Genomic DNA, 27,703 nt, shown 5'->3' with positions numbered 1-27,703 from the left:
AAATCTGTACCTAAGCATATCATATTCAAACTGCAAAAAATCAAAGGCAGAGAAAATCTTGAAAGAAGACAGAGGAAAAAGACACCTTATCTATAAAGGAACAAGGATAAGAACAAGGACTTCTCTTCAGAAGCCATGCAAGCAAGAAGAGAGTAGAATGAAATATATAAAGTGTTGAAAAAATTCTGGAATTCTGTACCCAGCTAAATTATCCTTCAAAAATGAATGAGAAATAAAGTATTTTTCAGACAAAAAAAATTGAAGGAATTTCTCACCATTAAATACATTTTGTAAGCAATGTTAAAATATTATTATAGCAGTGAAGAAAGTGAACTCTGGAGCCAGACTGCCTCTGCCTAACTGCAAAACCCAGCTCTGCCACTCACTACTTTTGCGACATTAGTTAAGTCACTTAGCCTCTCTGTGCCTCAGTTTCTTCATTTGCAGAAACTGAGAGAATACGGAATGAGAGAATACAAATGAAAACTCTGAAATGCCATTTTTCACCTATCATATTTATAAATGGTGAGAATATGGGGAAACAGGCACCTTGTCACATCACTGAAGGGAGACTATTACAAACTCCATCTATGGAAGACAATTTGACCATCTCTCTTAAAATTAAAAACACACCTACCCTTTGAACTGCCAATTCTACTCCAAGGTAGCACCACAGATCTCACATGGGAAAACGTTATGTGTTAGGATATCCACCACAGCATTATCTGTACAAGCAGAAGACTGAAGACAGTAGGAGGCTGGTTAAACAAATTCCGAAACCATATAATGAAAAGCTATGCAGTCATTAAAGAGAAAGTACAAATATGGAGAGAAATCTAAGAGTTTTAAATTTTAAAAAAAAGCAAGATGTATGAAAATATGTGTAATATGCTACTGTTCATGTGAAAGACAATATATAAATGTTGTGAAGTATATAGAATATCTCTGGAAACTGTAGAAGAAACATCTAATAGAAATAGGTGGCAGGAGACTGAGTGGGGAGAAAGACTTACTTCCACTGTACATGCTTTTAAACCTTTTAAATTCTGTACCATGTGGGTGTGCAGGCAGAGAGTCCTGGGAGAGCTCATCTGAAAGCCTTAGCTCAGGTCACATGCTCCTGGAGTGGCCAAACTAAGGCCATGCAGCTCACACTGTAGCCAATGAAGGCAGAATTCCACCACAAGGCAACATCAGGATGCTGTTACAGAAGAAGGGGGAATGAATGCTGAATGAACAAAAACAACTGTCCACCTCAACATCGAACAGGCTAATTTTGGTATGTCAGGCCCAAAGGGCAGAAAAAAGTTTCAGAGAAACATTTAGTTTATCATATTTCTTTACTAGCATCCAACGGAAAGTTGGTAGAAACACCAGAGAGGACAGAGCCACTGAGTGATTTTTGGGAATAGTGGAAAACACTGAACAGGGAATTGAAAATTCTGGAGTCTATGTCCATCATTATCTGGCTCTACACCCTTGGACAAGCCTCTATACCCTTCTGAGCTCTTCCTTTTTAAAAAAGAAGGGAATAAGATGATCATTTCTACGGCCCCTCCCAGCTCTGACATTCCAGGACTCCATGGCAGTGGGACCTCAGCTTGTCTTGAGTCTAGCAGTTTGGGTACCACCAGCGTAGTCAATAAATAAGGCACAGAAGACACATGCTCCAGGCACTGGAAGAAACTAAGCAACGCCAAATATGACTACATCTCTGCTACCTGTTCCTCTGGCATTGTGAGGAATAAAGAGATATCAAAAGCAAAGACATTCAAAAAACATAAAATATTGTTTAAAAATGTTTCACAAAAGCCCACTTGTTCACTAGTGAACCGCAAGTCAGGTGTGACCCCTGTAAGGTTCCCTGGTAAAATGAAACAGCAGCCCCCTAATATCTCCTTCTATCTCACTAACATGAAAAAAGAAAGGTGGCCTCTACATTAACCCACAGACCTTGGATCCTGAAACAACCATAGTAAAGGCAATCCTGCAGAAGCCCAAGTCTGAAGAATAAACTAACAAGAGTTATTAATCACTCAAGGGTTAACACTCTGTGCCTTATGTAATAAAACCGGCCACTGGGAAAGTTTAGCATTTTTTTCAAGAGCATCTAGCACAAATCTACCTATAAAGGTGGGAGAGACCAGAATGAACAACCACCATTTACATTCTGAACATTCACTCAGCCTTTCTGGTGGAGAGACTGACACGCCCAAGTGCAATGGCATATACAGGACAGCCTGGAGGGCACAATCACTAACGGGGAGCTATCAGCCAAAGGACAGGGAGAGATGCGCGGGAAAGGAACCACTCTTCCTCAGCGGTGGAAACGACGAACTGCTACCACATCTGCTACCCTGAACCAAGTCAAATAAAACGTGAGTGACACTTTGGTTGCGTTTCAAAATACTTTTCTGTAAGTATTTAAGTCCTCAAGGCCGTCTCCTGGACAAGACGTGGTGGAGATGTCATTTCCTCCAAACCACAATTCCGGTATCCAAAAGATGAAATGAAATAGGTCTAAGGTTCCGAAAGAAGGAAGAGAATCGTGAGTGATTCACACTGGGAATCCTGCCTTCTGATCAAAGGTCAAAATGATTAGCCTGACATTAAATTCAGAGGAAGAAAACATAAAAAGACCACACTAAGAAAAATACTTAGCTTATTTATAATTCCCATTCTGAAAACATGCTGTGTAGCTTGTTTGCTACATTCAGAATGCAGACAGGTCTTGATATTAGTGCAGATAATTTGGCTTTTCTCCCAAGTAAAACCTTTACAAATACAAGAAAACACTTCTCATTTTATTTTAGCTGTACATTTTTACTACCTTGCTTTATATGACTTGGATCTGAAGGCAGTTATTAAGGGGTGAAAGCAGGGTACCTTGCAAAGAAATGCATTCGAAAAAGAAGGTCTTTGCTAATCTTCCTAATCTCATCTCTCACTACTCCACACAAACCAAACTCCATCCAGTCTCATCAAGTTTGTGAGCCAACCTTGTGTGTTCCCATTTGAGTGTCTTCACTTCTGCCATCTTTGAATATCCTCCACCCATCCGCATCCATCAAAAACCTACGTATTCCCAAAGGCCTAGGTCAGAGTCTGCTCTTCTTTGATTGTTCTTCCTCTGAATTACTTACTGCCTTGTGACTTACCGGCCTGGGAGACATAAGTCCCAGCTCTTTGTGTGACTTCATGCATATCGGCACAAAGTGGAGCACATGAATGATTAAATGGCTAAAACAAAGCAAGAACATTTGCTGCTGCTGCTGTATGAAAATAAGTTTCAAATATAATCATTGCCAAATTTTTAAGTTACCTTTCATAACAATATCTCAGTAGCATGGAATCATAAAAACTTTATATGCAAAAGGAAGAGGATTCTGAATTTTCAGATTTAAAGGACAGAAGTCAAGGGTCATACACATTGCATTTTTTATGAGAATATTCTATTTCTAGGTTTTTCAGGCTGCTCAATATTTTTTCAATAAAAAAAGTCAAGTTATTCCGAGCTTTATCTACCCCCTAAAATGTAATCAAGGCCAAGGCGGAGCCAAGATGGCGGAATACACAGACGCTTCCATCGAGCCCTCTTTACAGCAAAGACCCGAAAAAACAAGTGAAACGAGTATATTTCCGACAAGCTGGGAGCTCTGAGCATCAAACGCAAGCTTAGACAATGAACTGAGGGGCAGGGGAAGGAAGAGACCATTCAGAAGTAGAGAGGAGTTACTGGACCTGAATCGCGGGGAGCCCTCAGGCACCATTCCCGGAGCTGCGGCAGTGGCGGCAGTGGGCTTGTACTAGCGTTGGGCCGCAGTTTCCTCAGGGAGAAGCAGCCAGCCACCCAGCCCACTCACACCTCTGGGACCTGAGGAGAAGGCCGCTCCTGACAAAAGCTAAGTACTTGCGTATATTTTACCGCACCCCCCCCACCCCCAACCCAGCTTCAGCAGCTCAATCCCTAGGCCTGAGATAGACCCTGGTGAGCACCTGAAGCCATCCTCCCAGTCTTGGGGAAGGAAAAAATTTGCAACTGGGGGGAAAAGATAATTTGCTAGCTCCATTAACTGGGGAAGCTCAGGACAGAAGTGGCTCCTGTTCAGGCATAAACCGTCCGTGGACCTTCAGCACATTTCCCTTCTGCATGGACCTGTATGGGCCTATATCACGGGAATAGGCCCTTGTTGGCAAACTCCAGCCATTTCAGTGGTGCGGTGGAGAGGTGGGTGTTTGACGATTGACATTGCTTTGCCTATTAAACAAGGTCCTCACCTACCCACAACAGGGACCGAAGAACTGTTGGCTCCACTTGAGTCGCCCAGCCACCCGTGACAGGGGTCCAAGGATAACTGGTACCTCCCAGTCCTTACAACAAAAACTTTGGGTGCCCATGGTCCCTCTGCAGAGCCCACCCATGAGTATGCTCTAGGGAACAGAGAAGTGTTTTCCTCAGAGACACTTGGGGGTCAGTTCTCAGCTCCCTGTCTTATTCAGGGCATGACCCCCTGCTGCAATTAGATACCGGTATATACGCCAATCACCCCTGCCCCTCTAAGACTATAGGTCAGAGCCTGTACCACACACTTGGTATCAGCTACCTGGAAACCTGAGCTGAATTCATACAAGAAAACCGAACGGACTCCTAGACTGATATACCTGATAACAGCTCTAGCCTGCTGGGGACAGGACATCAGAGCTCCAAAGGTGAAAATAATCCAGCTCGCTCACTCAAGCAACCCATAGGGGCATACCAAAACAAAACAAAGCAAGCAGCTACGACACAGTAAGCGAGCATAAACTAATACAGTAACTTATAAATGGCCTGGAGACAACAGTCAATATCAAGTCACATAAAGAAACAGGCCATGATCACCTCAACAGGCTCTCAAAACAAAGAATCCCGGGATCTTTTAGATGAAAGTGCATTCCTAGAATTACCAGATGCAGAATACAAAAGTGTAATATACAGAACCCTTGAAGACATCAGGAAGGAAATGAGGCAATACACAGAACAAGCCAAGGAACACACAGATAAAGCAACTGAAGAAATCAGAAAGATTATTCAGGAACATAATGAAAAGTTTAATAAGCCGGAAAAATCCATAGACAGACAGCAATCAGAAATTCAGAAGATTAACAACAAAATTACCAAATTAGATAACTCAATAGGAAGTCAGAGGAGCAGAATTGAGCAAGTCGAAGCTAGAATTTCTGAACTCAAAGATAAATCACTTGGTACTAATATATTTGAAGAAAAATCAGATAAAAGAATTTAAAAAAATGAAGAAAACTTAAGAATCATGTGAGACTATATCAAGAGAAATAACCTATGAGTGATTGGAGTACCAGAACAGGGAGGAATAATAAAAAATACAGAGAAAATTGTTGAACATTTGTTGGCAGAAAACTTCCCTGATATCGTGAAAGATGAGAAGATATCTATCCAAGATGCTCATCGAACTCCACGTAAGGTAGATGTTAAAAGAAAGTCACCAAGACATATTATAATCAAGCTTGCCAAAACCAAAGATAAAGAGAGAACTATAAGAGCAGCGAGGGATAAAAGAAAAGTCACCTACAAAGGGGAGCCAATAAGAATAACCTCGGACTACTCGGCAGAAACCATGCAGGCAAGAAGGCAATGGGATGACATGTTTAAAAAATTGAAGGAAAAAAATTGCCTGCCAAGAATCATATATCCAGCAAAACCGTCTCTTAAATATGAAGGCGAAGTTAAGACATTTCCAGATAAACACAAGTCGAGGGAATTCATAAAAACCAAACCAAAACTACAAGAAATACTAAAGGGAGTTCTTTGGTTAGAAAATCAATAATATCACGTATCAACCCAAGATTAGAACACTGGGCAGAGCAACCAGAAGTCAACCCAGACAGGGAAATCCAAAAAAAAAAAAAAAAAAAGGCCCAACACAGGGTAATGGTGATGTTATTATATAAAAGAAGACAACATTAAAATAATAAACAGAAACTAAGAAATGTAATCATATACCTTCCATATGGACAGGAAGATACGGCGATACAAAGCAATAAAAGTTAGTCCCAAATTTAGAAAAATAGGGGTAAATAATAAGGTAACCACAAAGGAGACAAACTATCCTACTTATCAAAATAAAATACAAGGGAAAATACAGACTCAGCAGAAACAAAATCAACAACAACAAATATGAGGAAAGGACAATATACAAAGAAAATCTACTCCACACATAAAATCAAGTGGGAAAAAGAAGCTGTCAACACACAAAAAAAGACATCAAAATGATACCACTAAATTCATACCTATCCATAATTACCATGAATGTAAATGAACTAAATGCACCAATTCAGAGACAGAGAGTGGCAGAATGGATTAAAAAACAAGATCCATCTATATGCTGCCTACAAGAGACACACCTTAGACTTAGAGACACAAACAAACTAAAACTCAAAGGATGGAAAAAAAATATATCAAGCAAACACCAATCAAAAAAGAGCAGGAGTGGCAATATAAATTTCTGACAAAATAGACTTTAAAGTTAAATCCATCAGAAAGGATAAGGAAGGACGCTATATAATGATTAAAGGAACAATACACCAAGAAGATATAACCATATTAAATATTTATGCACCCAATGACAGGGCTGCAAGATACATAAAACAAACTATCAGCATTGAAAAGTGAGATAGACGGCTCCACGATAATAGTAGGAGACTTCAACATACCACTTTCGGTGAAGGACAGGACATCCAGAAAGAAGCTCAATAAAGACACACAAGATCTAAATGCCACAATCAACCAACTTGACCTCGTAGACATATACAGAACACTCCACCCAACAGCAACCAACTATACTTTCTTTTCTAGTGCACATGGAACATTCTCTAGAATAGACCACATATTAGGTCATAAAGCAAGCCTTAGCAGAATCCAAAACATTGAAATATTACAAAGCATCTTCTCTGACCATAAGGCCACAAAGGTGGAAATCAATAACAAGAAAAGCAGGAAAAGAAATCAAACACCTGGAAACTGAACAATACCCTTCTCAAAAAAGACTGGATTATAGAAAACATTAATGATGGAATAAAGAAATTCATAGAATCCAATGAGAAGGAAAACACTTCCTATCAGAACCTTTGGGACACAGCAAAAGCAGTGCTCAGAGGCCAATTTATATCAATAAATGCACACATCCAAAAAGAAGAAAGGGCCAAAATCAAAGAATTATCCCTTCAACTGGAACAAACAGAAAGAGCGCAACAAAAGAAACCCACAGGCACCAGAAGAAAACAAATAATAAAAATTAAAGCTGAACTAAATGAAAAAAAAAAATGAAATAGAAAACAGAAAAACAACTGAAAGAATTAACAAGACCAAAAGCTGGTTTGTTGAAAAACAAAAAAATTGATAAACCACTTGCCAAACTGACAAAAGAAAAACAGGAGAGGAAGCAAATAACCCGAATAAAAAATGAGATGGGTGATATTACAACAGACCAAACTGAAATTAAAAGAATCGTATCAGATTACTATGAAAAACTTTACTCAAACAAATTTGCAAACATAGAAGAAATGGATGAATTCCTAGAAACACACTACCTACCTAAACTAACAGAAACAGAGGTAGAATAACTAAACAGACCCATAACAAAAGAAGAGATTGAAAGGTAATCAAAAAACTCCCCAAAAAAAAAAAAGCCCTAGTCCAGACAGCTTCACTGCAGAGATCTACTAAACTTTCAGAGAAAAGTTCACACCACTACTACTAAAGGTATTTCAGAGCATAGAAAAGGATGGAATACTACCAAACTCATTCTATGAAGCCAGCATATCCCTGATACCAAAATCAGGTAAAGACACCACAAGAAAATTATAGACCTATATCCCTCATGAATGTAGATGCGAAAATCTTCAACAAAATTCTAGCCAATAGAATTCAGCAACATATCAAAAAAATAATTCACCATGACGAAGTGGGAGGGATGGTTCAACATTAGAAAAACAATTAATGTAATCCACCACATAAATAAAACAAAACACAAGAATCACACGATTTTATCAATTGATGCAGAAAAGGCATTTGACAAAGTTCAACACTCATTCACGATAAAAACTCTCAGCAAAATAGGAATAGAAGAAAAATTTCTCAACATAATAAAGGGCATTTATACAAAGCCAACAGCCAACATCACCCTGAATGGAGAGAGCCTGAAAACATTCCCACTGAGATTGGGAACCAGACAAGGATGCCCTTTATCACCACTCTTATTCAACATTGTGCTAGAAGTCCTAGCCAGAGCAATTCGGCTAGATAAAGAAATAAAGGGCATCCAGATTGGCAAGGAAGAAGTCAAAGTATCTCTGTTTGCAGATGACATGATCTTATACACAGAAAACCCTAAGGAATCCTCCAGAAAACTATTGAAACTAATAGAAGAGTTCAGCAGAGTATCGGGATACAAGATAAACATACAAAAATCAGTTAGATTCCTCTACACCAACAAAAAGAACATCGAAGAGGAGATCACCAAATCAATGCCATTTACAGTAGGCCCCAAGAAGATAAAATACTTAGGAATAAATCTTACCAGAGATGTAAAAGACTTATACAAACGAAACTACAGTACACTTCTGCAAGAAACCAAAAGAGACTTATGTAAGTGGAAGAACATACCTTGCTCATGGATAGGAAGACTTAACATTATAAAAATGTCTATTCTACCAAAAGCGATCTATACATTTAATGCAATTCGGATCCAAATCCCAAGGACACTCTTTAATGAGATGGAGAAACAAATCACCAATTTTATACGGAAGGGAAAGAGGCCCCAGATAAATAAGGCATTACTGAAAAAGAAGAACAAAGTGGGAGGTCTTACTTTACCTGATTTTAGAAACTATTATACCGCCACAGTAGTCAAAACAGCCTGGTGCTGGTACAACAACAGATACATGGACCAATGGAACAGAATTGAGAATCCAGACATAAATCCATCCACATATGAGCAGTTGATATTTGATAAAGGCCCCCAAAACAGTTAAATGGAGAAAAGACAGCCTTTTTAACAAATGGTGCTGGCATAACTGGATATCCATCTGCAAAAAAATGAAGCAAGACCCATACCTCACTCCATGCACAAAAACTAACTCAAAATGGATCAAGGACCTAAATATAAAATCTAAAACAACAAAGATCATGGAAGAAAAAACAGGGACAACTTTAGGAGCCCTAATACCTGGCATAAACAGTATAGGAAACATTATAAAGAACGTAGAAGAAAAACTAGATAACTGGCAGCTCCTAAAAATCAAACACTTATGCTCATGGAAAGACTTCACCAAAAGAGTAAAAAGACTACCTACAGACTGGGAAAAAGTTTTTAGTTATGACATTTCTGATCAGCGCCCCAACCCAGTGCCCGATCTCTAAAATTTACACGATACGGCAAAAACTCAACTGCAAAAAGACAAATAACCCAATCAAAAAATGGGCAAAAGATATGAATAGACACTTCACTAAAGAAGACATTCAGGTAGCTAACAGATATATGAGGAAATGTTCACGATCACTAGCCATTAGAGAAATGCAGATTAAAACTACAATGAGATTGCATCTCACTCCAACAAGGCTGGCATTAATCCAAAAAACACAAAATAATAAATGTTGGAGAGGCTGTGGAGAGACTGGAACACTTATACACTGCTGGTGGGAATGTCAAATGGTACAACCACTTTGGAAATTGATTTGGCGCTTCCTTAAAAAGTTAGAAGTAGAACTACCATATGATCTAGCAATCCCACTCCTCGGGATATATCCTAGAGAAATAAGAGCCTTTACATGAACGGATATATGCACACTCATGTTTACTGCAGCACTGTTTACAATAGCAAAAACATGGAAGCAACCAAGGTGCCCCTCAACAGATGAATGGATAAATTATGGTATATTCACACAATGGAATACTACTCATCGATAAAGAACAGTGAAGAATCTGTGAAACATTTCATAACATGGAGGAACCTGGAAGGCATTATGCTGAGTGAAATTAAAAAAGTCAGAGGCAAAAGGACAAATACTGTATAAGACCACTATTATAAGAACTTGAGAAATAGTTTAAACCGAGAAGAAAACATTCTTTTGTGGTTACGAGAGGGGGAAGGGAGGGAGGGTGAGAGAGGGGTATTCACTAATTAGATAGTAGATAAGAACTAGTTTAGGTGAAGGGAAAGACAGCACACAATACAGGGGAGGTCAGCACAATTGGACTAAACCAGAAGCAAAGAAGTTTCCTGAATAAACTGAATGCTTCAAAGGCCAACGTAGCAGGGGCAGGGGTCTGGGGACCATGGTTTCAAGGGACATCTAACTCAATTGGCATAATAAAATATATTAAGGAAACATTCTGCATCCCACTTTGAAGAGTGGTGTCTGGGGTCTTAAACGCTAGCAAGGAGCCATCTAAGATGCATCAGTTGGTCTCAACCCATCTGGATCAAAGGAGAATGAAGAACACCAAGGACACAAGGTGGTTATGAGCCCAAGAGACAGAAAGGGCCACATGAACCAGCGACTATATCATCCTGAGACCAGAAGAACTAGATGGTGCCCAGCTACAACTGATGACTGCCCTGACAGGGAACACAACAAAGAACCCCTGAGGGAGCAGGAGAGCAGTGGGATGAGACACCAAATTCTCATAACACCAGACTTCATGGTCTGACTGAGACTGGAAGGACCCCGGTGGTCATGGCCCCCAGACCTTCTGTTGGCCCAGAACAGGAACCATTCCCGAAGCCAACTCTTCAGACATGGATTGGGCTGGGCAATGGGTTGGAGAGGGATGCTCGTGAGGAGTGAGCTTCTTGGATAAGGTGGACACTTGAGACTATGTTGGCATCTCCTGCCTGGAGGGAAGATGAGAGAGTGGACGGGGTTAGAAGCTGGCAAAATGGACACAAAAAAAGAGAAGGGAGGGAGAGAGCAGGCTGTCTCATTACGGGGAGAGTAATTGGGAGTGTGTAGCAAGGTGTATATGGGTTTTTGTGTAAGAGACTGACTTGATTAGTAAACTTTCACTTGAAGCACAATAAAAATTATTTTAAAAAATATATAATCAAGGCCATTTCAATCTAATACAAAACAACACTGCTTAATTGACTAAACTAAGTAAGATTCTTTCTCCATTAAAGGGAAAAAAAAATATTTAAAAGACAAGTCCCAAGACCTGGTGTTACTCATGCCTCGCTATGCGGATACTATATACATATACTTTGTCTCTGGGGAAGAGAGAGATGGAGTTCCCTGGAACCAGACAGAAGACCCAGACATCAGCTGGAAACATAACTGATTTCTCCCCTTCTTCCTTAACAAGGATCTTCAGCCTCCAGTGGTGCTCACACCATTCGACTGCCTGACTCTACTCAAGGAGTCATGTCTGCTTCATGTACTCAGGCAACAACAACAGTTCAGCTACTTATAAAATTACATCCAAACTTTTCCCTTTGTCCTAGCAAAACACTTCCTGTGAGAAAGCAATAATCCTTTAAAGCTTTCTAGTCTGGAAGGTCTCTCCTAGTTCGTATTCCCTTCATTCCAGCCCCCAAAGGGAAACCTCAACCACATCCTAACACATTTCTTGGTTCTAAGCATTATTGGGTCTCCGGGACTCATGGCGAGAAAAGAAACTGGTCATTTGTACACCCTTTCCTGGGATCTGTCTGAAGTGTAGACAAGCAGCAAAGATGAATATTAACATGCCCTCTATCATCAAAGGGTACTGCATACCCAAACGATGCGGAACATTTAAATCCTCAGGGATTTCCCTACTTCCATGCCCACAATTTGTCCAGTAAATGCTGCATTCCACTTGCAACTTTGGAAATTAGTAACCAAAAGTCGAAGCTTCCTTGGAGAACTAACCCAATTTTGTGACTCAATTTCACTCTACTCAAGTTTATCACAAATAGAGAAATCTAAAGTGTGAAGGATGGCAACAAATGAGAAAACACACCAGGATTCTAAGTTTCAGCAGTACTGCTACTGAGGGAAACAACTGACTTGCTCCTCTCACTTAAAGAAATGTTTTTCCACATTTGCATAAATTGTTCAACAGCGATTGCTCAATCTTCTCAGCTGTAAATGCCAAAGGCATAAAACAGGACACCCTCATGCATCCTCTGTTCCCTAAATATGACTCAAAATAAATCAATAAATCAAGTCAAGACGCTTTGGAGCATTGTCATTAAAAATAAAACTAACCCCAAAATACACCTGCTAACCAAAAAAAACAAACCAAGCCCACTGCCTTTGAGTTGATTCTGACACGTGGTAACCCCACAGGACAGAGTAAAACTGCCCCACTGGGTATCGAAGGATCGGCTAGTGGATCTGAACTGCCCACCTTTTGGTTAGCAGCCGAGCTCTCAACCACTGTACCACCAGGGCTCCATTCCTGTTAAGCAATCACTGATATTTTAGGAAAATGTGCAGAGTTTAACAGAACTTATTAAAGATGATGCTGATTAACACTGTTACTTTAACAAATGTGTGGAGCGCTCATTATGCATCAGACATTATTCTAGGAGCTGGGGAAACAACTGTGGATGAAACAAAGGCCCTGCCCTCAACAGATTATATTAGGTAAAGGTAGACAATAAACAAATATATCATGTAATGGCAGGTGGACAGCGATATGAAGTCAAGTGGGGCAGGGGAAGAGGCTCTCTAGAATGAGAATTGGGTCTGGGAAACTCTCCAAGGAAGTGACATGAGCAGAGAGACCAGAATGAAGTGAGGAAGTAAGCTATGGAAGTAACAGGGAAGAATATTCCAGACAGAAGCAACAGCCAATACAAAGGCTCCCATGCAGAGGTGAGCTGGGCATTCTAGGCATAGTAAGGAGGCTGGTGGGGAGGGAGGAGGAAGAGGTGGTATGTGGCCAGATTTTGAAGGACACTAGGCCATTGTAAGGAAGTTGGATTTCTGAATGTGATGGTAGGCCACTGGAAGGTTTGAACCAGGGCAGTGAAATGGCCTGATCTGTATTTTAAAGGGGCGCTCTGGCTGGGGTGGAGGTGGGTGGTAAAAGCACAGAGGCTGGTTAGGAGGCTATTTCTACAAAAGGTGGTGGTTCTCACCAAGGTGGTTAACAGAGGAGGTAGTCAAGGATGGTCAGATTATGGATTTATTTGAAAAGCGGAACTAAATGAATTTGCTGATGCTTTGGATGTGAGGTGTGAGAAAGAGCGAAGTCAACAGGATCCCAAGGTTTTAGGCTGGGCAACTGGATAGTGACAATTACTGAACTCTGAAACACTGGGTAAAAGGGTTGGTGAATCATGGGAATCAAGAATTTGGTTTTGGACATGTTAAGTTTGAGATATCTATTACTGGATGGCTGAATATTAGCCACCTGTCCCAACTACTGTTCAGGTGGCCCAGGATATGAGATGCCAGTACCAAAAAATACTAATTCATTTTAGGCACAAGTGTATTCCACCGTGTCCATTCTTTAAAAAATTCACTGTTTGACTACCTGAAAAGTTTGTAACATTTAAAAAAGTGCAAAACTTCTTAACCTCCCTACATCTGTGAAAGAACATCTGAGGCAAAATCCTGGGTACTTCCTAATTGTTACTTTAAATTAATAACATTCAAGTAAGAAAACCATGTATTATCAAGCGACCACCTACTCCAATTCTTTATAACCAAAACACACGTCTAAAATTGGAGCTTAACTTTGAACAGCGCCCCATTGCGGTTGAGTCAATTCTGACTTACAGTGACCCTACAGGACAGAATAGAACTGCCCCATAAGGTTTCCAAGGAGCAGCTGGTGAATTCGAACCACCAAGCTTTTGGTTAGCAGCTGAGCTGTTAATCACTGGGCCACCAGGGCTCCTAATTTATATTATCCCAATACTCCAGATTTTTATATGAAGGCTAAGTTTATCAATCAAAAACAAGCAGGAGATTATCTGCCTGAGATTGTTTATATACATCAAGAAAGAATTTACAATTCAGATTGTCACAGGTGGTTCCATATAGGCCGAGGCCATACAGAGAAAATTCAAAAAAGTCAATCGTAATTTACTTGTTTGGAAAAAGATGGTATTAAAAATATCATCTACAAATTATAAAGATACTTTTAGGAATACTGAAAAGGCAACATATCACACACAGTTTCCTTTGGTTTAAAAAAGGGGTCATTATTTTGCAGATATCAACGAGGAGGGAGCAGGATGATGGCTATGTTATCCTTAATGCATGAAAGAGCTGACTTAATGTGTTCCCAGACCTCTTTGGTAAGTCCACTTTGGGCACTTAAAGCACATTTCTCCATAGAGATATTTTTGCAAAATATGGAAAGATTCCCAGCCCAGCCTCCAGAATTATTTAACCCACAGTGGAGTAGAAACATTACACAAGTAACACCGAGCTCCAAATCTTTCTGAGTCCCTTTAGCTCCAGGATTGAATCCCAATTCTAGAGGAAGAGAGTTCCAAAAGGGGAGGGACACTGTCACTACAGCAGGCTGTGTCAGATGACCTGTAAGCAAGGGTTCCAAAGTTGAGGCCTATTCACACTTCCTTCTAAAATCACTTCTAGTGATGCCTTGCTTGTGTATAGTATTTTATATGTTATAAACTTTGTCATTTGGTCATCACACCCATTTTCATCAGAATAGTTTTAGGGAACATTCTTTATTCATCTTGGGAAAAAAGATCCTAAAATCTTGATAATACGTATTTCCGGTAACTGTAGGCCTTTTTTTTTTTTTTTTAACACTACTGAATTCTTCAAGAATAAGAGTCTTCTAGAATATTCCAAAGGTATTCATAATAAGGTAAATGATAGATTACAGCTGAATTTAATCACCCCTGCCCCTCCAAAAAAAAAGAAAACAAGGTATACATTTGTTTTATACTGTATCTTTACCCAGGAAAAATGGACATTTCTAACACCTCCTTCTGGCACCAGGATGTCTGGGCTTGTATCTAAAATGCTATGATGGTCCGCTAGTCAAAACCCACTGCCGTCGAGTTGATCCCAACTCATAGCAACCCTACAGGACAGAGCAGAACTGCCCCATAGAGTTTCCAAGGAGCACCTGGTGGATTCGAACTGCAGACCTCTTGGTTAGCAGCCATAGCACTCAAACACTGCTGTTCAAAGCAATGCCAAATAAATTCCAGCAGCCAAGGCTACAACGGCACCCACTTTTACATCAATGTGAATTTCAGTACAGTTAAAATTATTTAAACAATGGAATTCATCATACATACACACCTACATAAATATACACATACATAGATATAATGTACGAAATACTTGTATCTAGGTACATAACACAAAGCAAAGGCTGACAAATTTTAGCCAAAGCCTGTGAAACTATGGCTCAAACAGGAACCGTGGCTTTCCATTCTGGTTTTGCTCTCCACATACTAACAAGAGTTAAGAGAGATGGCAAGGCTTTCACCTGGCATTTCCTAGCTGCTGTCACTTTGTCTCACCATCTCCAGCTTTTTTTAGCCTCGTTCCTACTGCGTGCAGAGCAGAGGCCATGGGGGAAAGGGTCGTCTTAGCATTCCTAGCACGCAACAGGCACATCCTAGTACCCGGTACCACTAAAGCTGCTGTAAGGGTTAAAAACCGCAAGTCCTACCCACTGGCTTGCTCTGATGTTCCTGGAGATACTGTCACTGGATGTACCCTCAGGAGACTTCTATTCAACACCTCTGTCTTTAAGTACAAAGCTGTAGGCTGTAGCAGCTTTAAGAAACATAAGTACCCCTTTTTTCTGCGGCACAGTATCTGTGCAGGAAATTCTCTAAAGGGGTTTAAGTATTTACCCTGAACACTATCAGACAGTTTCTAAAATTTTCCTTATCCAGTTGCAAAAACGCTTCAAACAGAATCATAAACACAGGCCTTTGTGCTTTCGATGCACATTCTGTTTTTGAGGCTTATGCCTGAATTCTCTTGGAATTGTAAATTTTTTTTCCCAAAAAGATAAGATACACACTTTTCTAAAAAATTCATTACTAAGTATACAGCAACTAAGAAGAAAAAAAAATGAAAAATTTGAGTTGAAGAAGTTCAGAAGACAGGACATGAAACAGCAATCAAACCTCTTAGAAATTCATTGCTAAATCGCGTGCACAGTTTCCCCAGATATTTTATTCTTAATAGAACTTCGCAGCTGTGGGGCCCCAAAGAGCAGGGCCTAAGTACCTGTGCCAGCACTCAGGGTACTGGGTCCTCATGACTGTTTACCTGCCTCTGATCTGTGCTCATCCTGAACTAGTCAGCATCGTTCCAATCAAAAGAGGGAGAGGGGAACTGAAACTTTAAAGTCACTAGCCAAATCACACCAAATTCTAAGTTACTGTAATATATTCTGCTCCTAAGTCAGAAATGCAAACCCTGGAAAATGGGAGAAACGGTTATGTTAGCAGATGTAACTTAGTCTGCGCACTGACACAAACGGGGCAGGGGACATACATACACGTACATACATCACATATACACACACTCACATACATATACATACATGTGCGTGGGCATGTATGTCTATATATACGAAAGAAACTGGTGGCTTAACCACTAATATGAACCATAAATTAGTATTTATATCACTTTCCTCCTCCCATCCCCCAAAATCTCTAAATTTCTAATCCTGGAAGAAAGTTTAAAATGAATTTAGCGAACTGAACTGTGATATATAATAGCAAACACCAGTGGGCTGAGTAAATATTTCAGTGTATGAAAAAGCAGCCTTGCTCCTCTATTCAGTTAAAAGGAACGTAATCTAAAGCACTGTGATAAGAGCTTCATTAATCTCTCCAAAAACAAACAAACTGCTAATCAGTACCATCTACACGGCTTCCTACAACTGTGTAACCTCTACTAAGGAGGACTCAGCTCTGCACCAGTGGACAGACTCCCGATTGAGGCAGGCCAAAATGACAGGGAAAGTAAACTATTCCAACTGGCTTGTAAAGGACAACCTTTTCATCCTTAAGTACATTTCTCTCTTAAACCATTAACAAGAAGAAAATGGGACTGGTATTAAATAAAGCACCTACTCGTTTTCCACATTTCTCTGCTCTCCCGTGCCAAATTTTAACATAAATGGGTGAAATTAAATGTAGCCTATAGCTTACCTAACATAATTATATGTTATGTTTTACACTTTTTCAAAACGGATACATTAAAATAATCCAGACTTGGCTCCTACCCACTAAAGTCAATAAAGGTTATTAAGGCCAACTGCCATATGAACACACAGCTACCCCAGCACAACCAACTGTCAAGACAGGAACTGCAATTCAAAATGTTCACAATGATCAGGATCTACTCTTTCTCTTCTAAAAGGAAAAAACCAACAAAAGAAGCATGGAGAAATTTCTCTCCAGTATACAAGTCATCAGTATTTTTAAAAATGTTTACTCTGTAAATGATTCTAGAATATTTCCATTGGATTATACCAAATTGACTTTTCTTTAAGGTCAAAAGGAAATGAATAAATGTCATCAATTTAGAGGATATCACGCCTTCCAGTCTTTTCTGTATCACTGTGAATTTGATAGTGTTAAAACATTTTTATAGGTAAAATAAATGTCAGTTTTGTGAAGCGCGATACCAGACCCTGAGAGACAAATGGCCTATCCGCTGAATCTCTGGCTACAGCAAGACTTCCTCACCTCACGGGAGATTTCGGCTTTTCATATTTCTCTTTACCCAGAAAGCAAAGCTTGTACAGTTTCTTTCAAATGGTAACTCTCTCTTACCCTGAAGAGTCTCTTCATAATATGCTAATCTTGGATGAGGGATAGTGGGTTGGCTTAAAAAAAAAAAAAAATACAACACAACGTTTTAATGGTGTTCTAGTGTTTTAGGACTTTCCTGAATAAGGAGCAAAGAGGGGAGGAAGGGCTAGGCTAAATTCCTGGGTTATAAGAAAGGGTTATGTTGCTTTGGGCTTAATGCCTCATAAATTCATGAGGTAATATTCAGGGAAAATGTGATATTTTATCAGAATGTCATTCAAATATAAGGTTTAACATTTACATCACAAGAGCATGCACAGAGTAAAACTATCCTCCGGGAGAAAAATGGCAAAAATAAACAGCGTGATAAAAACGGTGCCTGCTAGAACAGAGGATGTGAAGTAGAGGCTGGGGGAGTCATACAGACAGCTGACTAAACTTTTTGAAATATGTGACTGGTGATGACATGTGAAGCAATTACCATTAATGGAAGAAAAGTGATTTCAAAGCTCTTTTTCCATTTTTCTCCTAGCTCCTACCTGAGACTACCCCTTCCAACCACAAAGTGAAAAAAAAAACACAAAGACTGAGAGAAATTACAACCCAAGTCTCTTCTCTAGCACTAGGGCTGCCAAAGGTTGCTTTCCTCATAAGCAAAAGGTGAAAAGTAATGCACGTATTGCCTGAGGTTTTTTGTCTTATTTTCTCACCAAAACAGATCGATGCCGTGTTGCAGAAAAGACAAAATGCATGTATTAGAGCAGTCTTTGCACAACACACATGTGATTTTACAATTCAAGCAAAGCAGAAAGATAAGGAAAAATCATTTGTCTAAAATGATAATAATTTGGGTAACACAGTACCTGGAAGCCAAGTGAGTACATTCAGAAATGTCTTTTAGATTAGCCTAAATCCAAATGTGCACCAAACACTGTACTTTTTATGTTAAATTGCTGTTGAATTTGTTAACCCACAACTGATTTCCTGTGCTGTGGAATCTTGGCGATTACAGCTAACTTGAAGCAACAGGGATAATTCTTGACAGTTAATGGTACATTTGTATGCATTTTCCTGAAAGCCTAGAATCTTGCAGCCTCAAACTGGTAGCTCAACATTGCCCCCTACCGCTAGCAACTGAAAAAATATGAGACGGGCTGCTAAAAACACATCGCCCTCAAGTCGATTGCAACTCACAGTAACCCTATAAAAATAAAAAATAAAAAAAACCCTAAAGGATACAGCAAAAGTGCTTCAGAGGGTTTCCAAGGTTGTAATCTTTAAGGAAGCAAACCGCCACATTTTTCTCCCATGGAGCGGACGGTGGGTTCGAACCATCGAGCTTTTGGTTAAGTAGCTGAGTGCTTAAACACTGTGCGACCAGGGCTCCTTGGCAGGCTGCTACGGAGTACAAATCTTATAGTCAGGACACAAATAACCAGGTGGAACTGCGCCAAAAGAGCCACGAAGTCTAGGCCTTTCCAGTGCTTGTTCTCTTCTGTCTCTTCCAATAAAAAAAAAAAAAACTAAATTATTATGAATTTGTCATTTAAAAAGGCTTGAAGCAATTCTGTAATTTAGAAGTACCATTCCTTTTATCTTGGCCCAAACCCTCACTCTATTGATAACGATCATCCTGAGGCTTGCTGAGGAGAGACACTGAGACCATTGATTTCACTCAGAGCACGCGGTGATGCCACACCAACTGCAAGAAAACCAACTTCGGAAAATTCCCGAGATCGCAGCTCTTTTCAGTATTTTTCACACAAGAAAAAATAAACAGAAGACATTCCCTCTAACTAACGTGCCACTGCCACCAAATAAAAACATACCTCACTCTATTCCATTAATTCATAAAGAACATCACTGGTAAGCTCACAATACCAAAAATTTCACTGACAAAACAAAATAACCCTTGAACAAAAGCAATTTTATTTCATTTTTTTACAAAACCAGTAAGAGTTCCCTTCTTGACTTGCTTGTCAATCCTAATCCACAGCATTGTCAAATTACCATCCCAAAGTCAAGCTGACCTCCTAGAGTTAAGAAATGGACAAAGCCAGAATTACACACATGGCAAAATAAATAAATGAATTAAAAGTTTCTCTGAAACTGAAGTTGCCTTTATACATGTATCCCAAGAAAATGGAGTACACTCTGCCCAGGCTGAGTTTAGAAACAGAACTAACTAAGGAGATTTAGGCACGGACTTACACTAGATCCAACTGAGTTTTACAATGCTCAGTTTTGCATTGATTCAGGACTTAAGAGAAATCCACTTTAGTGATACTATGAATACACTAAAAGAAAGATTATAACATATGTCCATGAAAAGGCATGGTTTGAGGAGATGCCTGGAAAGCATGGACTTCTGAATTCAGACCCAGACTTTCAACCTGAAGCCTTCAAGGATTTTCACTTGATATTTCCATTATTATAAAATAGGCATTAGCAATAGCTGCCCATTTTTGCAGATGAGTTCATTGTTTCCAGGGCATTCCAAATCCTGTCACTGGTGTTATTTCCAGGGTGTAGCAGGTTTTTCTCACTTTCCCACAACATTCCAAATTCAACTGTTTGGAGACAGAACGGCGAGGTGGTAAAAGGTAAGGACCTGAGAGCTAACCTTCCTGAGTTCAGATCCCAGCTCCCTCACCTACTAGCCGTATGACCTTGAGAAAGTTACATAAACATTTTGTGCTTCAATTTCCTCATTTGTAAAATGAGGAAAAAATAATATCTGCTTTATAGGGTTGTCATAAAAGTCAAACAAGTTATATAAAAAACACTTAGAATAATGCTTTAGAATAGCTACTTAATAAGTATCATGAAAGTGTTTGCTGTGACTAATATTATTTAAATTAAAACTTAATCAAGACCTCCAAGTGGCCTTAACTTGCCTTCTATCTACATCCCTACTATATGGCTTCCCCTACTCACACTGCAAGGAGCGCTGGGTGGTGCAATGGTTAAGCACTTAGCTGCTAACAGAAAGGTTGGCAGTTTGAAACCACCAGCTGCTCCATGGGAGATGAGACCTGGAAATCTGCTCCTGTAAAAATTAACCCATTGCCATCGAGTCAATGAGGACGCACAGTGACCCTAGAGGACAGAGCAGAATTGCACCACAGGTTTCCAAGGCTGTAAATCTTTATGGACGCAAACTGTCACATCTTTCTTCCGCAGAGTGGCTGGTGGGTTCTAACCACCAATCTTTTGGTTAGCAGCTAAGCACTTAACCACTGCACTACCAGGGCTCCCTGTAAAAATTACAGACTCAGAAACCATATGGGGCAGTTCTACCCTGTCCTATAGGGCCACTGTGCATTGGAATCTACTCCACGGCACACAAGAAGAAGTCACGCTGGACTTCCACACTTCTGAGCTTGTATTTTACAGTTTCTGGAGCCCAATGTTCCTTTCGAATGTCCTGTTCCACCTGACCCCTCCCTATCCAAAGTCCCTAAAAGCCACCTGTAACATTTCACAACAGTCCCAGTTCCAGTGGTCTGAATTTCATACTCCCTCTTCTTAATACCTTTAATTCAAGATTTCCTTTCAGCTAATGTATTACCCAGCTATATTCATGTCTCTCTCCTTGGTTTTTTTTATTACCCAGCTATATTCATGTCTCTCTCCTTGGTAAGCTGTTTGAAAGTAGTGGTTAGGAGTATAAGCTCAGAAGTTAGACTGCCTGGGTTTAAATCTTGCTCTGTCAGTTACCATGGCACCATGGAGAGGCACTTAAAATTTCTCAGTGCCTCAGTTGTCATATCTATAAATTAGGGCTCATGACAGCTCTACAGCTCATAGGAATATTGTAAGGATTTTAAAAGTTAATACAGGGAAGATCCTTAGAATAGCGCCTATTGCACGTTGTTATTAGATACCATCGAGTAGTTTCTGACTCATGGTGGCCCCGAGTGTGCGGAGTAGAAAGGCTTCATAGGGCTTCCAAAGCTGTGAGCTTTTGAAAGCAAATCGCCAGGGCTGTCTTCCGAGGCACTTCTGCCAAACTGCCAGTCTTTCAGTTAATAGCCCAGTCTACTACCAACGAATTCGTGCCTACTGCACCTATAGAAATGCAAATGGATTTTAGATATTATCATTGTATTCTCCCCTCATCACCACTTTTCAGTGTATGTCTAGCACAGTGCCTTATACATAGGCAATATTCAATAAATGTTCACTGACTTGAACTGAGGTTGTGCTGACAAAATCTTGGCCCTTCACATTGCTTACCAAGAATAACCTCATTTAATAATACAGAATAAATAATTTTGCATTTACCTATGCAAAATAAGCAGTACAGAATTTGTATAGCACACCAAAAAAAAAAAAAAAAAACCTGTTGCCATCAAGTCTATTCCAACTTATAGCAACTCTATAGGACAGAGTAGAACTGCCCCATACGGTTTCCAAGCAGCAGCTGGTGGATTTGAACTGTCGACCGTTTGCTTAGCAGTCAAGCTCTTAGCCACTGTGCTACCAGTGCTCAAGCACATAGTGTAGCATACCAGAAAATATGGTTCCCAGACCCCATGTACTCACCACACCTTCCATCTTCTTCCACAGTCCTTCCAGTTGAGTCATGGGTTGACACCACCAATCGGTGCACTTTTTATATCGACTGCCTTGAAACCAAAACTGTCTCAGCCACTCAAACTCTACCTGTGGACCGTAAAGAGAAGGCAGTGGTTATAACGTCCTTGTGATAGACAAGCAAGGACAATGACTTCGTCACTCAATTTTCCTCCAAGAACTTAGTAGTCAGAGGGTGAGGAAAGGTGAGAAAAGCACAGCCTAATGGGCTCCCAATATAACTTTGAGTCTCCAGAGCATTTCTGCAAAACCAAGCAAAGAGGAGCCTTAAAGCTGCAGTCCTTAGTAAGACTTGAGAGGGGTTTTCAACTACCTTCATTAGCTCAGCTTGAGAGGGGTTTTCAACTACCTTCATTAGTCAGATATGAGGAAACTATAAGTAATAAACAACAAATACTGAGATACTAGAGTAGACACAGCCTGCACCATGTATGTTGGGAAGGATAAAATCAAACAGCAGATTTTCTTTATGAAATGTGTTATTAAAGACTGGTATTAAAAGCAAAATACAGATACATATAATAGGAAATACCAATTTTAATTTTCTTAGATCTAAATTAAATAATTTACCCATTGGCCACAAAGACTTGGTGATGATTTCAGGTCATATAACTAAATAATATAAAATTCATTATATCGGCACACATTAAACCTACAGAGTCATCCAAATTGTCACTTTGCAGCCCAGACAGGGTAAACAACAATAGCCATAAAGAGTAGCAAAGATGTTAATAATTTATTTTCCTTCCTATGAACCTACTGTAGTAAACTTTGATTGTCCGCCTTCTTAGCATTCTTCTTTCTGCTAGCAATAATACCCCAGCTATTCATTTGGTAACTGTCTCACATTATCTAGGGCTGCTATAACAGAAATACCACAAGTGAATGGCTTTAACAAAGAGAAATTTATTCTCTCGGAGTCTAGGGGGCTAGAAGTCCCATTTCAGGGTGCCAGTCCAGGGGAAGTCTTTCTCTCTCTGTCAGCTCTGGGAGAAAGTCCTTGTCATCAATCTTCCCAGGTCTAGGAGTTTCTCAGCACAGAGACCCCAGTTCAAAGGATGTGCTCTGCTCCTGGCACTTCTTTCTTAATGGTCTGAGGTCCCTCTCCTCTCTGTTCAATTCTCTTTTTTGTATCTCAAAAGAGATTTACTCAAGATACAACCTAATCCTATAGATTGAGTCCTGCCTTATTAACATAACTGCCTCAGATCCTACCTTATTAACACCACAAAACCAAAAACCAAACCCTATGCTGTCCAGTTGATTCAGCCTATAGGACCCCATAAGACAGAGTGGAACTGCCCCATAGGGTTTCCAAGGAGCGGTTGGTGAATTCGAACTGCCGGCGTTTTGGTTCACAGCTATGGCTCTTAACCACTGTGCCATCAGGGTTCCATTAGCATCATAGAGGTTAGGATTTACAACACATAGGATAATCACATCAGATCACAATATGGTGGACAACCACACAATACTGGGAATCATGGCCTAGCCAAGTTAACACATATTTTTGGAGGACACAATTTAACCCATGACAGTAACCAATCCCTTCCCCCGTCTCAGTCCACTTGGATAAGCCAAGAAGTGGAATGTGTGACCCAACTCTAAGCCAATCTAGGCCACCACATTTTTCTGGTCACAGAACTAGGTAAGGGGAGAGTAGGCATATGTTCAATCACAAAATATCTCAAAACTTTATCAGGGGTACAGGAAGAAGATTCTACAGCCATTTTGCCAACAAAAAGGGAAGACAGTCAACACAGTAGGAATTAGCTAAAAGATGAAAAAATAAAAACCAGATCCTGGTGACATCAACTGACCCTTCATCAAGCTTAAGCCAACTCAAGTTGAGTTTTCTGTCCCTTGCAACTGAAAATAACCCCAACATATTTAGATGAGTGGCTGAGTAAAGCTTTAGAAAGACGTGGCTTCCTGTCTATTTTCCAAGTCTTCTATCACTCATCTTCAACTTGAAAATTAGATTTTACCATCAAAGTACAACTCCAGCTCAAAAACTCTTTCACGTCTACCCTCTAGAGAAATGTAGAGCTCCCACAGATTAATGCTGGGTCATCTGGCTTTGCTAAGGTAATCACGTTCCATGTACAGAATCAGGGCTATTATAATCATCACCTGTTACCACAAAGAATTTTTTTGTTTGTTTATCCATATTGAACTTTCATGAGGCAAACAAAAGCAACTTGTGAAGATTTAACAATGGTGAAAATGCCTCATATAAGTAACCTGAGAACACCAAGTCATATGAAAGGGTTTTAGTTTACATTAACTAAATGTTTGTTGGAAATGTAGGATTTCAGTTAAAGCTGTTTAAACAAAAAAAAAAAAGGAATATAGACAATATTAAGACAACAGTTGCTAAACCTTATCTGTGGTATTAAAAGACAGTGGTTAACAGAAGTAAACGAGTGCTTTGAAATGAGAATGAATACAACTGTGGATCAACTTTTGTGAAAATACAGGTTTGACAACATCTTTATCACCAAGAAAAGAAAAAAAAGAGTCACTTTTAATGGACTTCACATGAAATTTGTTCACACTATAGGTAAAGACTGTCAACACAGCATCAAGCGCTATGTTAGGAAAAGCTGAAAAGATTTTAAAAGATTTTCCTATATTTAGGCTGATTATTTCCATTGAAGAAGACAAAATACATAAGCCATGACAAGGATATCTCAGGAAATAAAACAGATTACCATATGTAATCACAGGTAGTCCCTGACTCATGACAGATTTCCATTCCAATGACTTCGTCATAAGTTGTTCTGACGTAAGTCGAATATATCATTTTTTTTTTAAGTTTTCATTATCATTGCCTTTTATTATCAGTATCTTTTTAAATCCAAACTTTGTCTTTGAGGGTTGGAAATATTACATATAAACATCTGCAAGTGAACATTTGAGGGTGATAACGTCAGCAAATTATACATGGCAACACTGTATATAGCAAAAAATGGACAGTCGTAAGTGCAGTTTGTCATAACTCAAATACGTCCCAAGTCAGTCAGGTACTACCTCTAATTCATTCAACCTTTCAGGGTACACTTCAGTCTGGATTTCAGTAAATGAAACTCAGGAGCAAGGAGAGGAGCATACTGGGAACTTTGCTGTAGACAAGAGACCAAAGAAACAGTCCTGGCCATTTTAATAAATAATGACTTCATTTTATTCTCAGATAGTCAACTATCTTCTGAGGCATGGTTAAGAATAAGGGCCCTGGAATCAGTTAAAAAGTGGGCTCCACCACTGAATAACTGAGTCATCTATAAAATGAGGACAACCACATAGGTTAGTGGTAATGATTAAATTGGTTAATACAGAGAAGCACTTGGAACAGTGCCTGATAAACAGCAGTCAATAATATTAGTAATTAATTATTATTTTTATTACAGGGTTCTTACTTTCTCAATTGAAACATTTTTAACTTAAAGTATATGTGTGTGTATAGGCTTAGTACATAGTAGTTGTGCATGTGTGTCTATATATATATTTACACACACATACATACAAACACAAACCCTGCTATACGCTAAATTAAATGTTGGAGATACAAACTGAACAAGGCCTAGAATTTACTGTCCATAAGGACATCACAATCTTCAGAAATCTTCTGAGGGAGAAAAGTTTTAACATTCATGTCAATTCATGCCCATCCCCCTTCCATTAAAGCCAGTCAGAAAGCGCAACAGCGAGGACCTACTCCCAACAGAGCCTTATTCACGAGTTGATTGTTGTCCATGAGACAATCTTTGTGGGAATCAAATTCATTGGCCTGCATTTTATTCAACTCCATTGCCTGGCTTTTTCATTTCAATGTTGTGGGTAAAAAATATTACAGAATTTTAATTAAATGCCACCCTCACCAGTTCCCCCATTGCCAAGAAAAGAAGTAGGCACCTTTCTTAAAAGTAATCAAAGAAACAAAACATATTTCCAACTTCTTGATTCAAAGTATGAATTTTTAAAAAATTCTTGTTGTTTTTCCTAAATTCTGGGGATTAGGAGGGAAAGCTGCAGGGTGAACACTGCACAAAAACCAAAGAACCAGGACTCACAATAGAACGGAAGCCATATTACTTCAGGCCTAAAAAAAAAATCAAAGCCTAACCATACTGCCTGATTGATGAAGTTCTAACCATGACAGGGGTAGGGTCTTCATCCCTGCTCCAGAGCATAGTCCCTTGAGGGAGGCTCACAGCTAACAGAGCAGAAATAAGAGACAAGCCACCAGGAGGGCGGTAGCCGACTTGAGGCCAAGGAATACTCTACGGGTGATGCAGATTTCCTGAAGACCTGAGCAGCAGGGAGACAACATATGGTAGCTCGTCCTAGGTTCCCTCAGAGTTTTAGTTATGCTTATAAACCAAACTCCCTGATTTTAGACATGCACTTAATGAAAATTCACTATTACCCAATCATTTAAGCAGTTACAATATAAGGGTAATTTATGCCCATGGGCCTCAGAAGGCATAATAACAGCCTAAAGGATCTGTAGGATCTTCTGCTTCAAACGGGCCTTCTGAATCATCAGAGAAGATAAAAACATGCTCATGATGGTTTTAGTTTCACAGCTGTGATCCAGAAAGCCATCTCTATCGCCCTCTTAACTGCACCTTCCTTCTCCATAGACTACTGAAAAATGAGATCAATCAATAAAAGCATTTTGGAAGATGGCAGCATAAATAAACCATTGTTCTGACCCTCCCCCACAAATGCAACAGGAAATACAAGGAAACAGTGCTCATCTTTGAAGGATTCTGAATCAAGGAAAAAAGAAAAGCAGCGGGAACCTACAGACTGGTAAGAATCAACAAATCAAAAATGAGTCACAAGGAAAATCACTTCTCCCACCATCTCTGCCCATCCGCCAGCTATGCGGGCAGCCAGCTGCTGTGAAGTTGGGTAGTGGCCCCAGAAAAAAGAGCCCGTTTCCCTAACCACCACAGCCTCTGCCTGTACAGAGACAGGACCCAAAGCTTTGGCTCTAAAATCAATAAGGAAAACTTCCCCAGGGGTCAGTTTGGAATGTGCCAGCACCTCCCCCACCCAGACACTATCAGCTACAATCCTAGTGTGAATTGCCACGGAAGGCCCATGCGGTGAAGTCTGCTTCCTTAGTCAACATTCTACCTGTGCACCCCATAGCTCAGGTCTCTGGAACCAACAGGGCAGGCCTCCAGGGGAGTCAGTTCCAGTCTTTCTGCTCCCCTTTCAGTCAGTGCTAAGGACTACTAAGGTTTCTGTGTGCTAAGAAGCAGGTATCTTTAGTGGAGGCTATTAAAAAAAAAAAAAAAAATTTTTTTTTTTTTTT

At 39.8% G+C, this 27,703-nt stretch overlaps 1 protein-coding gene across 5 annotated transcripts in view; it reads right to left on the bottom strand.

Moving 5' to 3' along the window:
- FTO (FTO alpha-ketoglutarate dependent dioxygenase) overlaps nt 1-27,703 on the bottom strand; it is a 412,384-nt gene that overhangs the window by 204,077 nt on the left and 180,604 nt on the right. For all 5 annotated transcript variants that reach the window (XR_007514647.1, XR_007514648.1, XM_049864193.1 and 2 more), the window contains exon 7: nt 22,324-22,443. Coding sequence is in view for 3 of the 5 variants with exons in the window: in XM_049864193.1 (XP_049720150.1) it covers nt 22,324-22,443 (120 nt within the window). In the remaining 2 variants the exon portion in view is untranslated. The remainder of the gene's footprint in view (nt 1-22,323; nt 22,444-27,703) is intronic.

Source organism: Elephas maximus, chromosome 21, assembly GCF_024166365.1.
Source record: "Elephas maximus indicus isolate mEleMax1 chromosome 21, mEleMax1 primary haplotype, whole genome shotgun sequence".
Classification (NCBI taxonomy): domain Eukaryota; kingdom Metazoa; phylum Chordata; class Mammalia; order Proboscidea; family Elephantidae; genus Elephas; species Elephas maximus.
The sequence above is the reverse complement of the archived record's forward strand: the minus strand, read 5'-3'. Positions and strand labels throughout refer to the sequence as shown.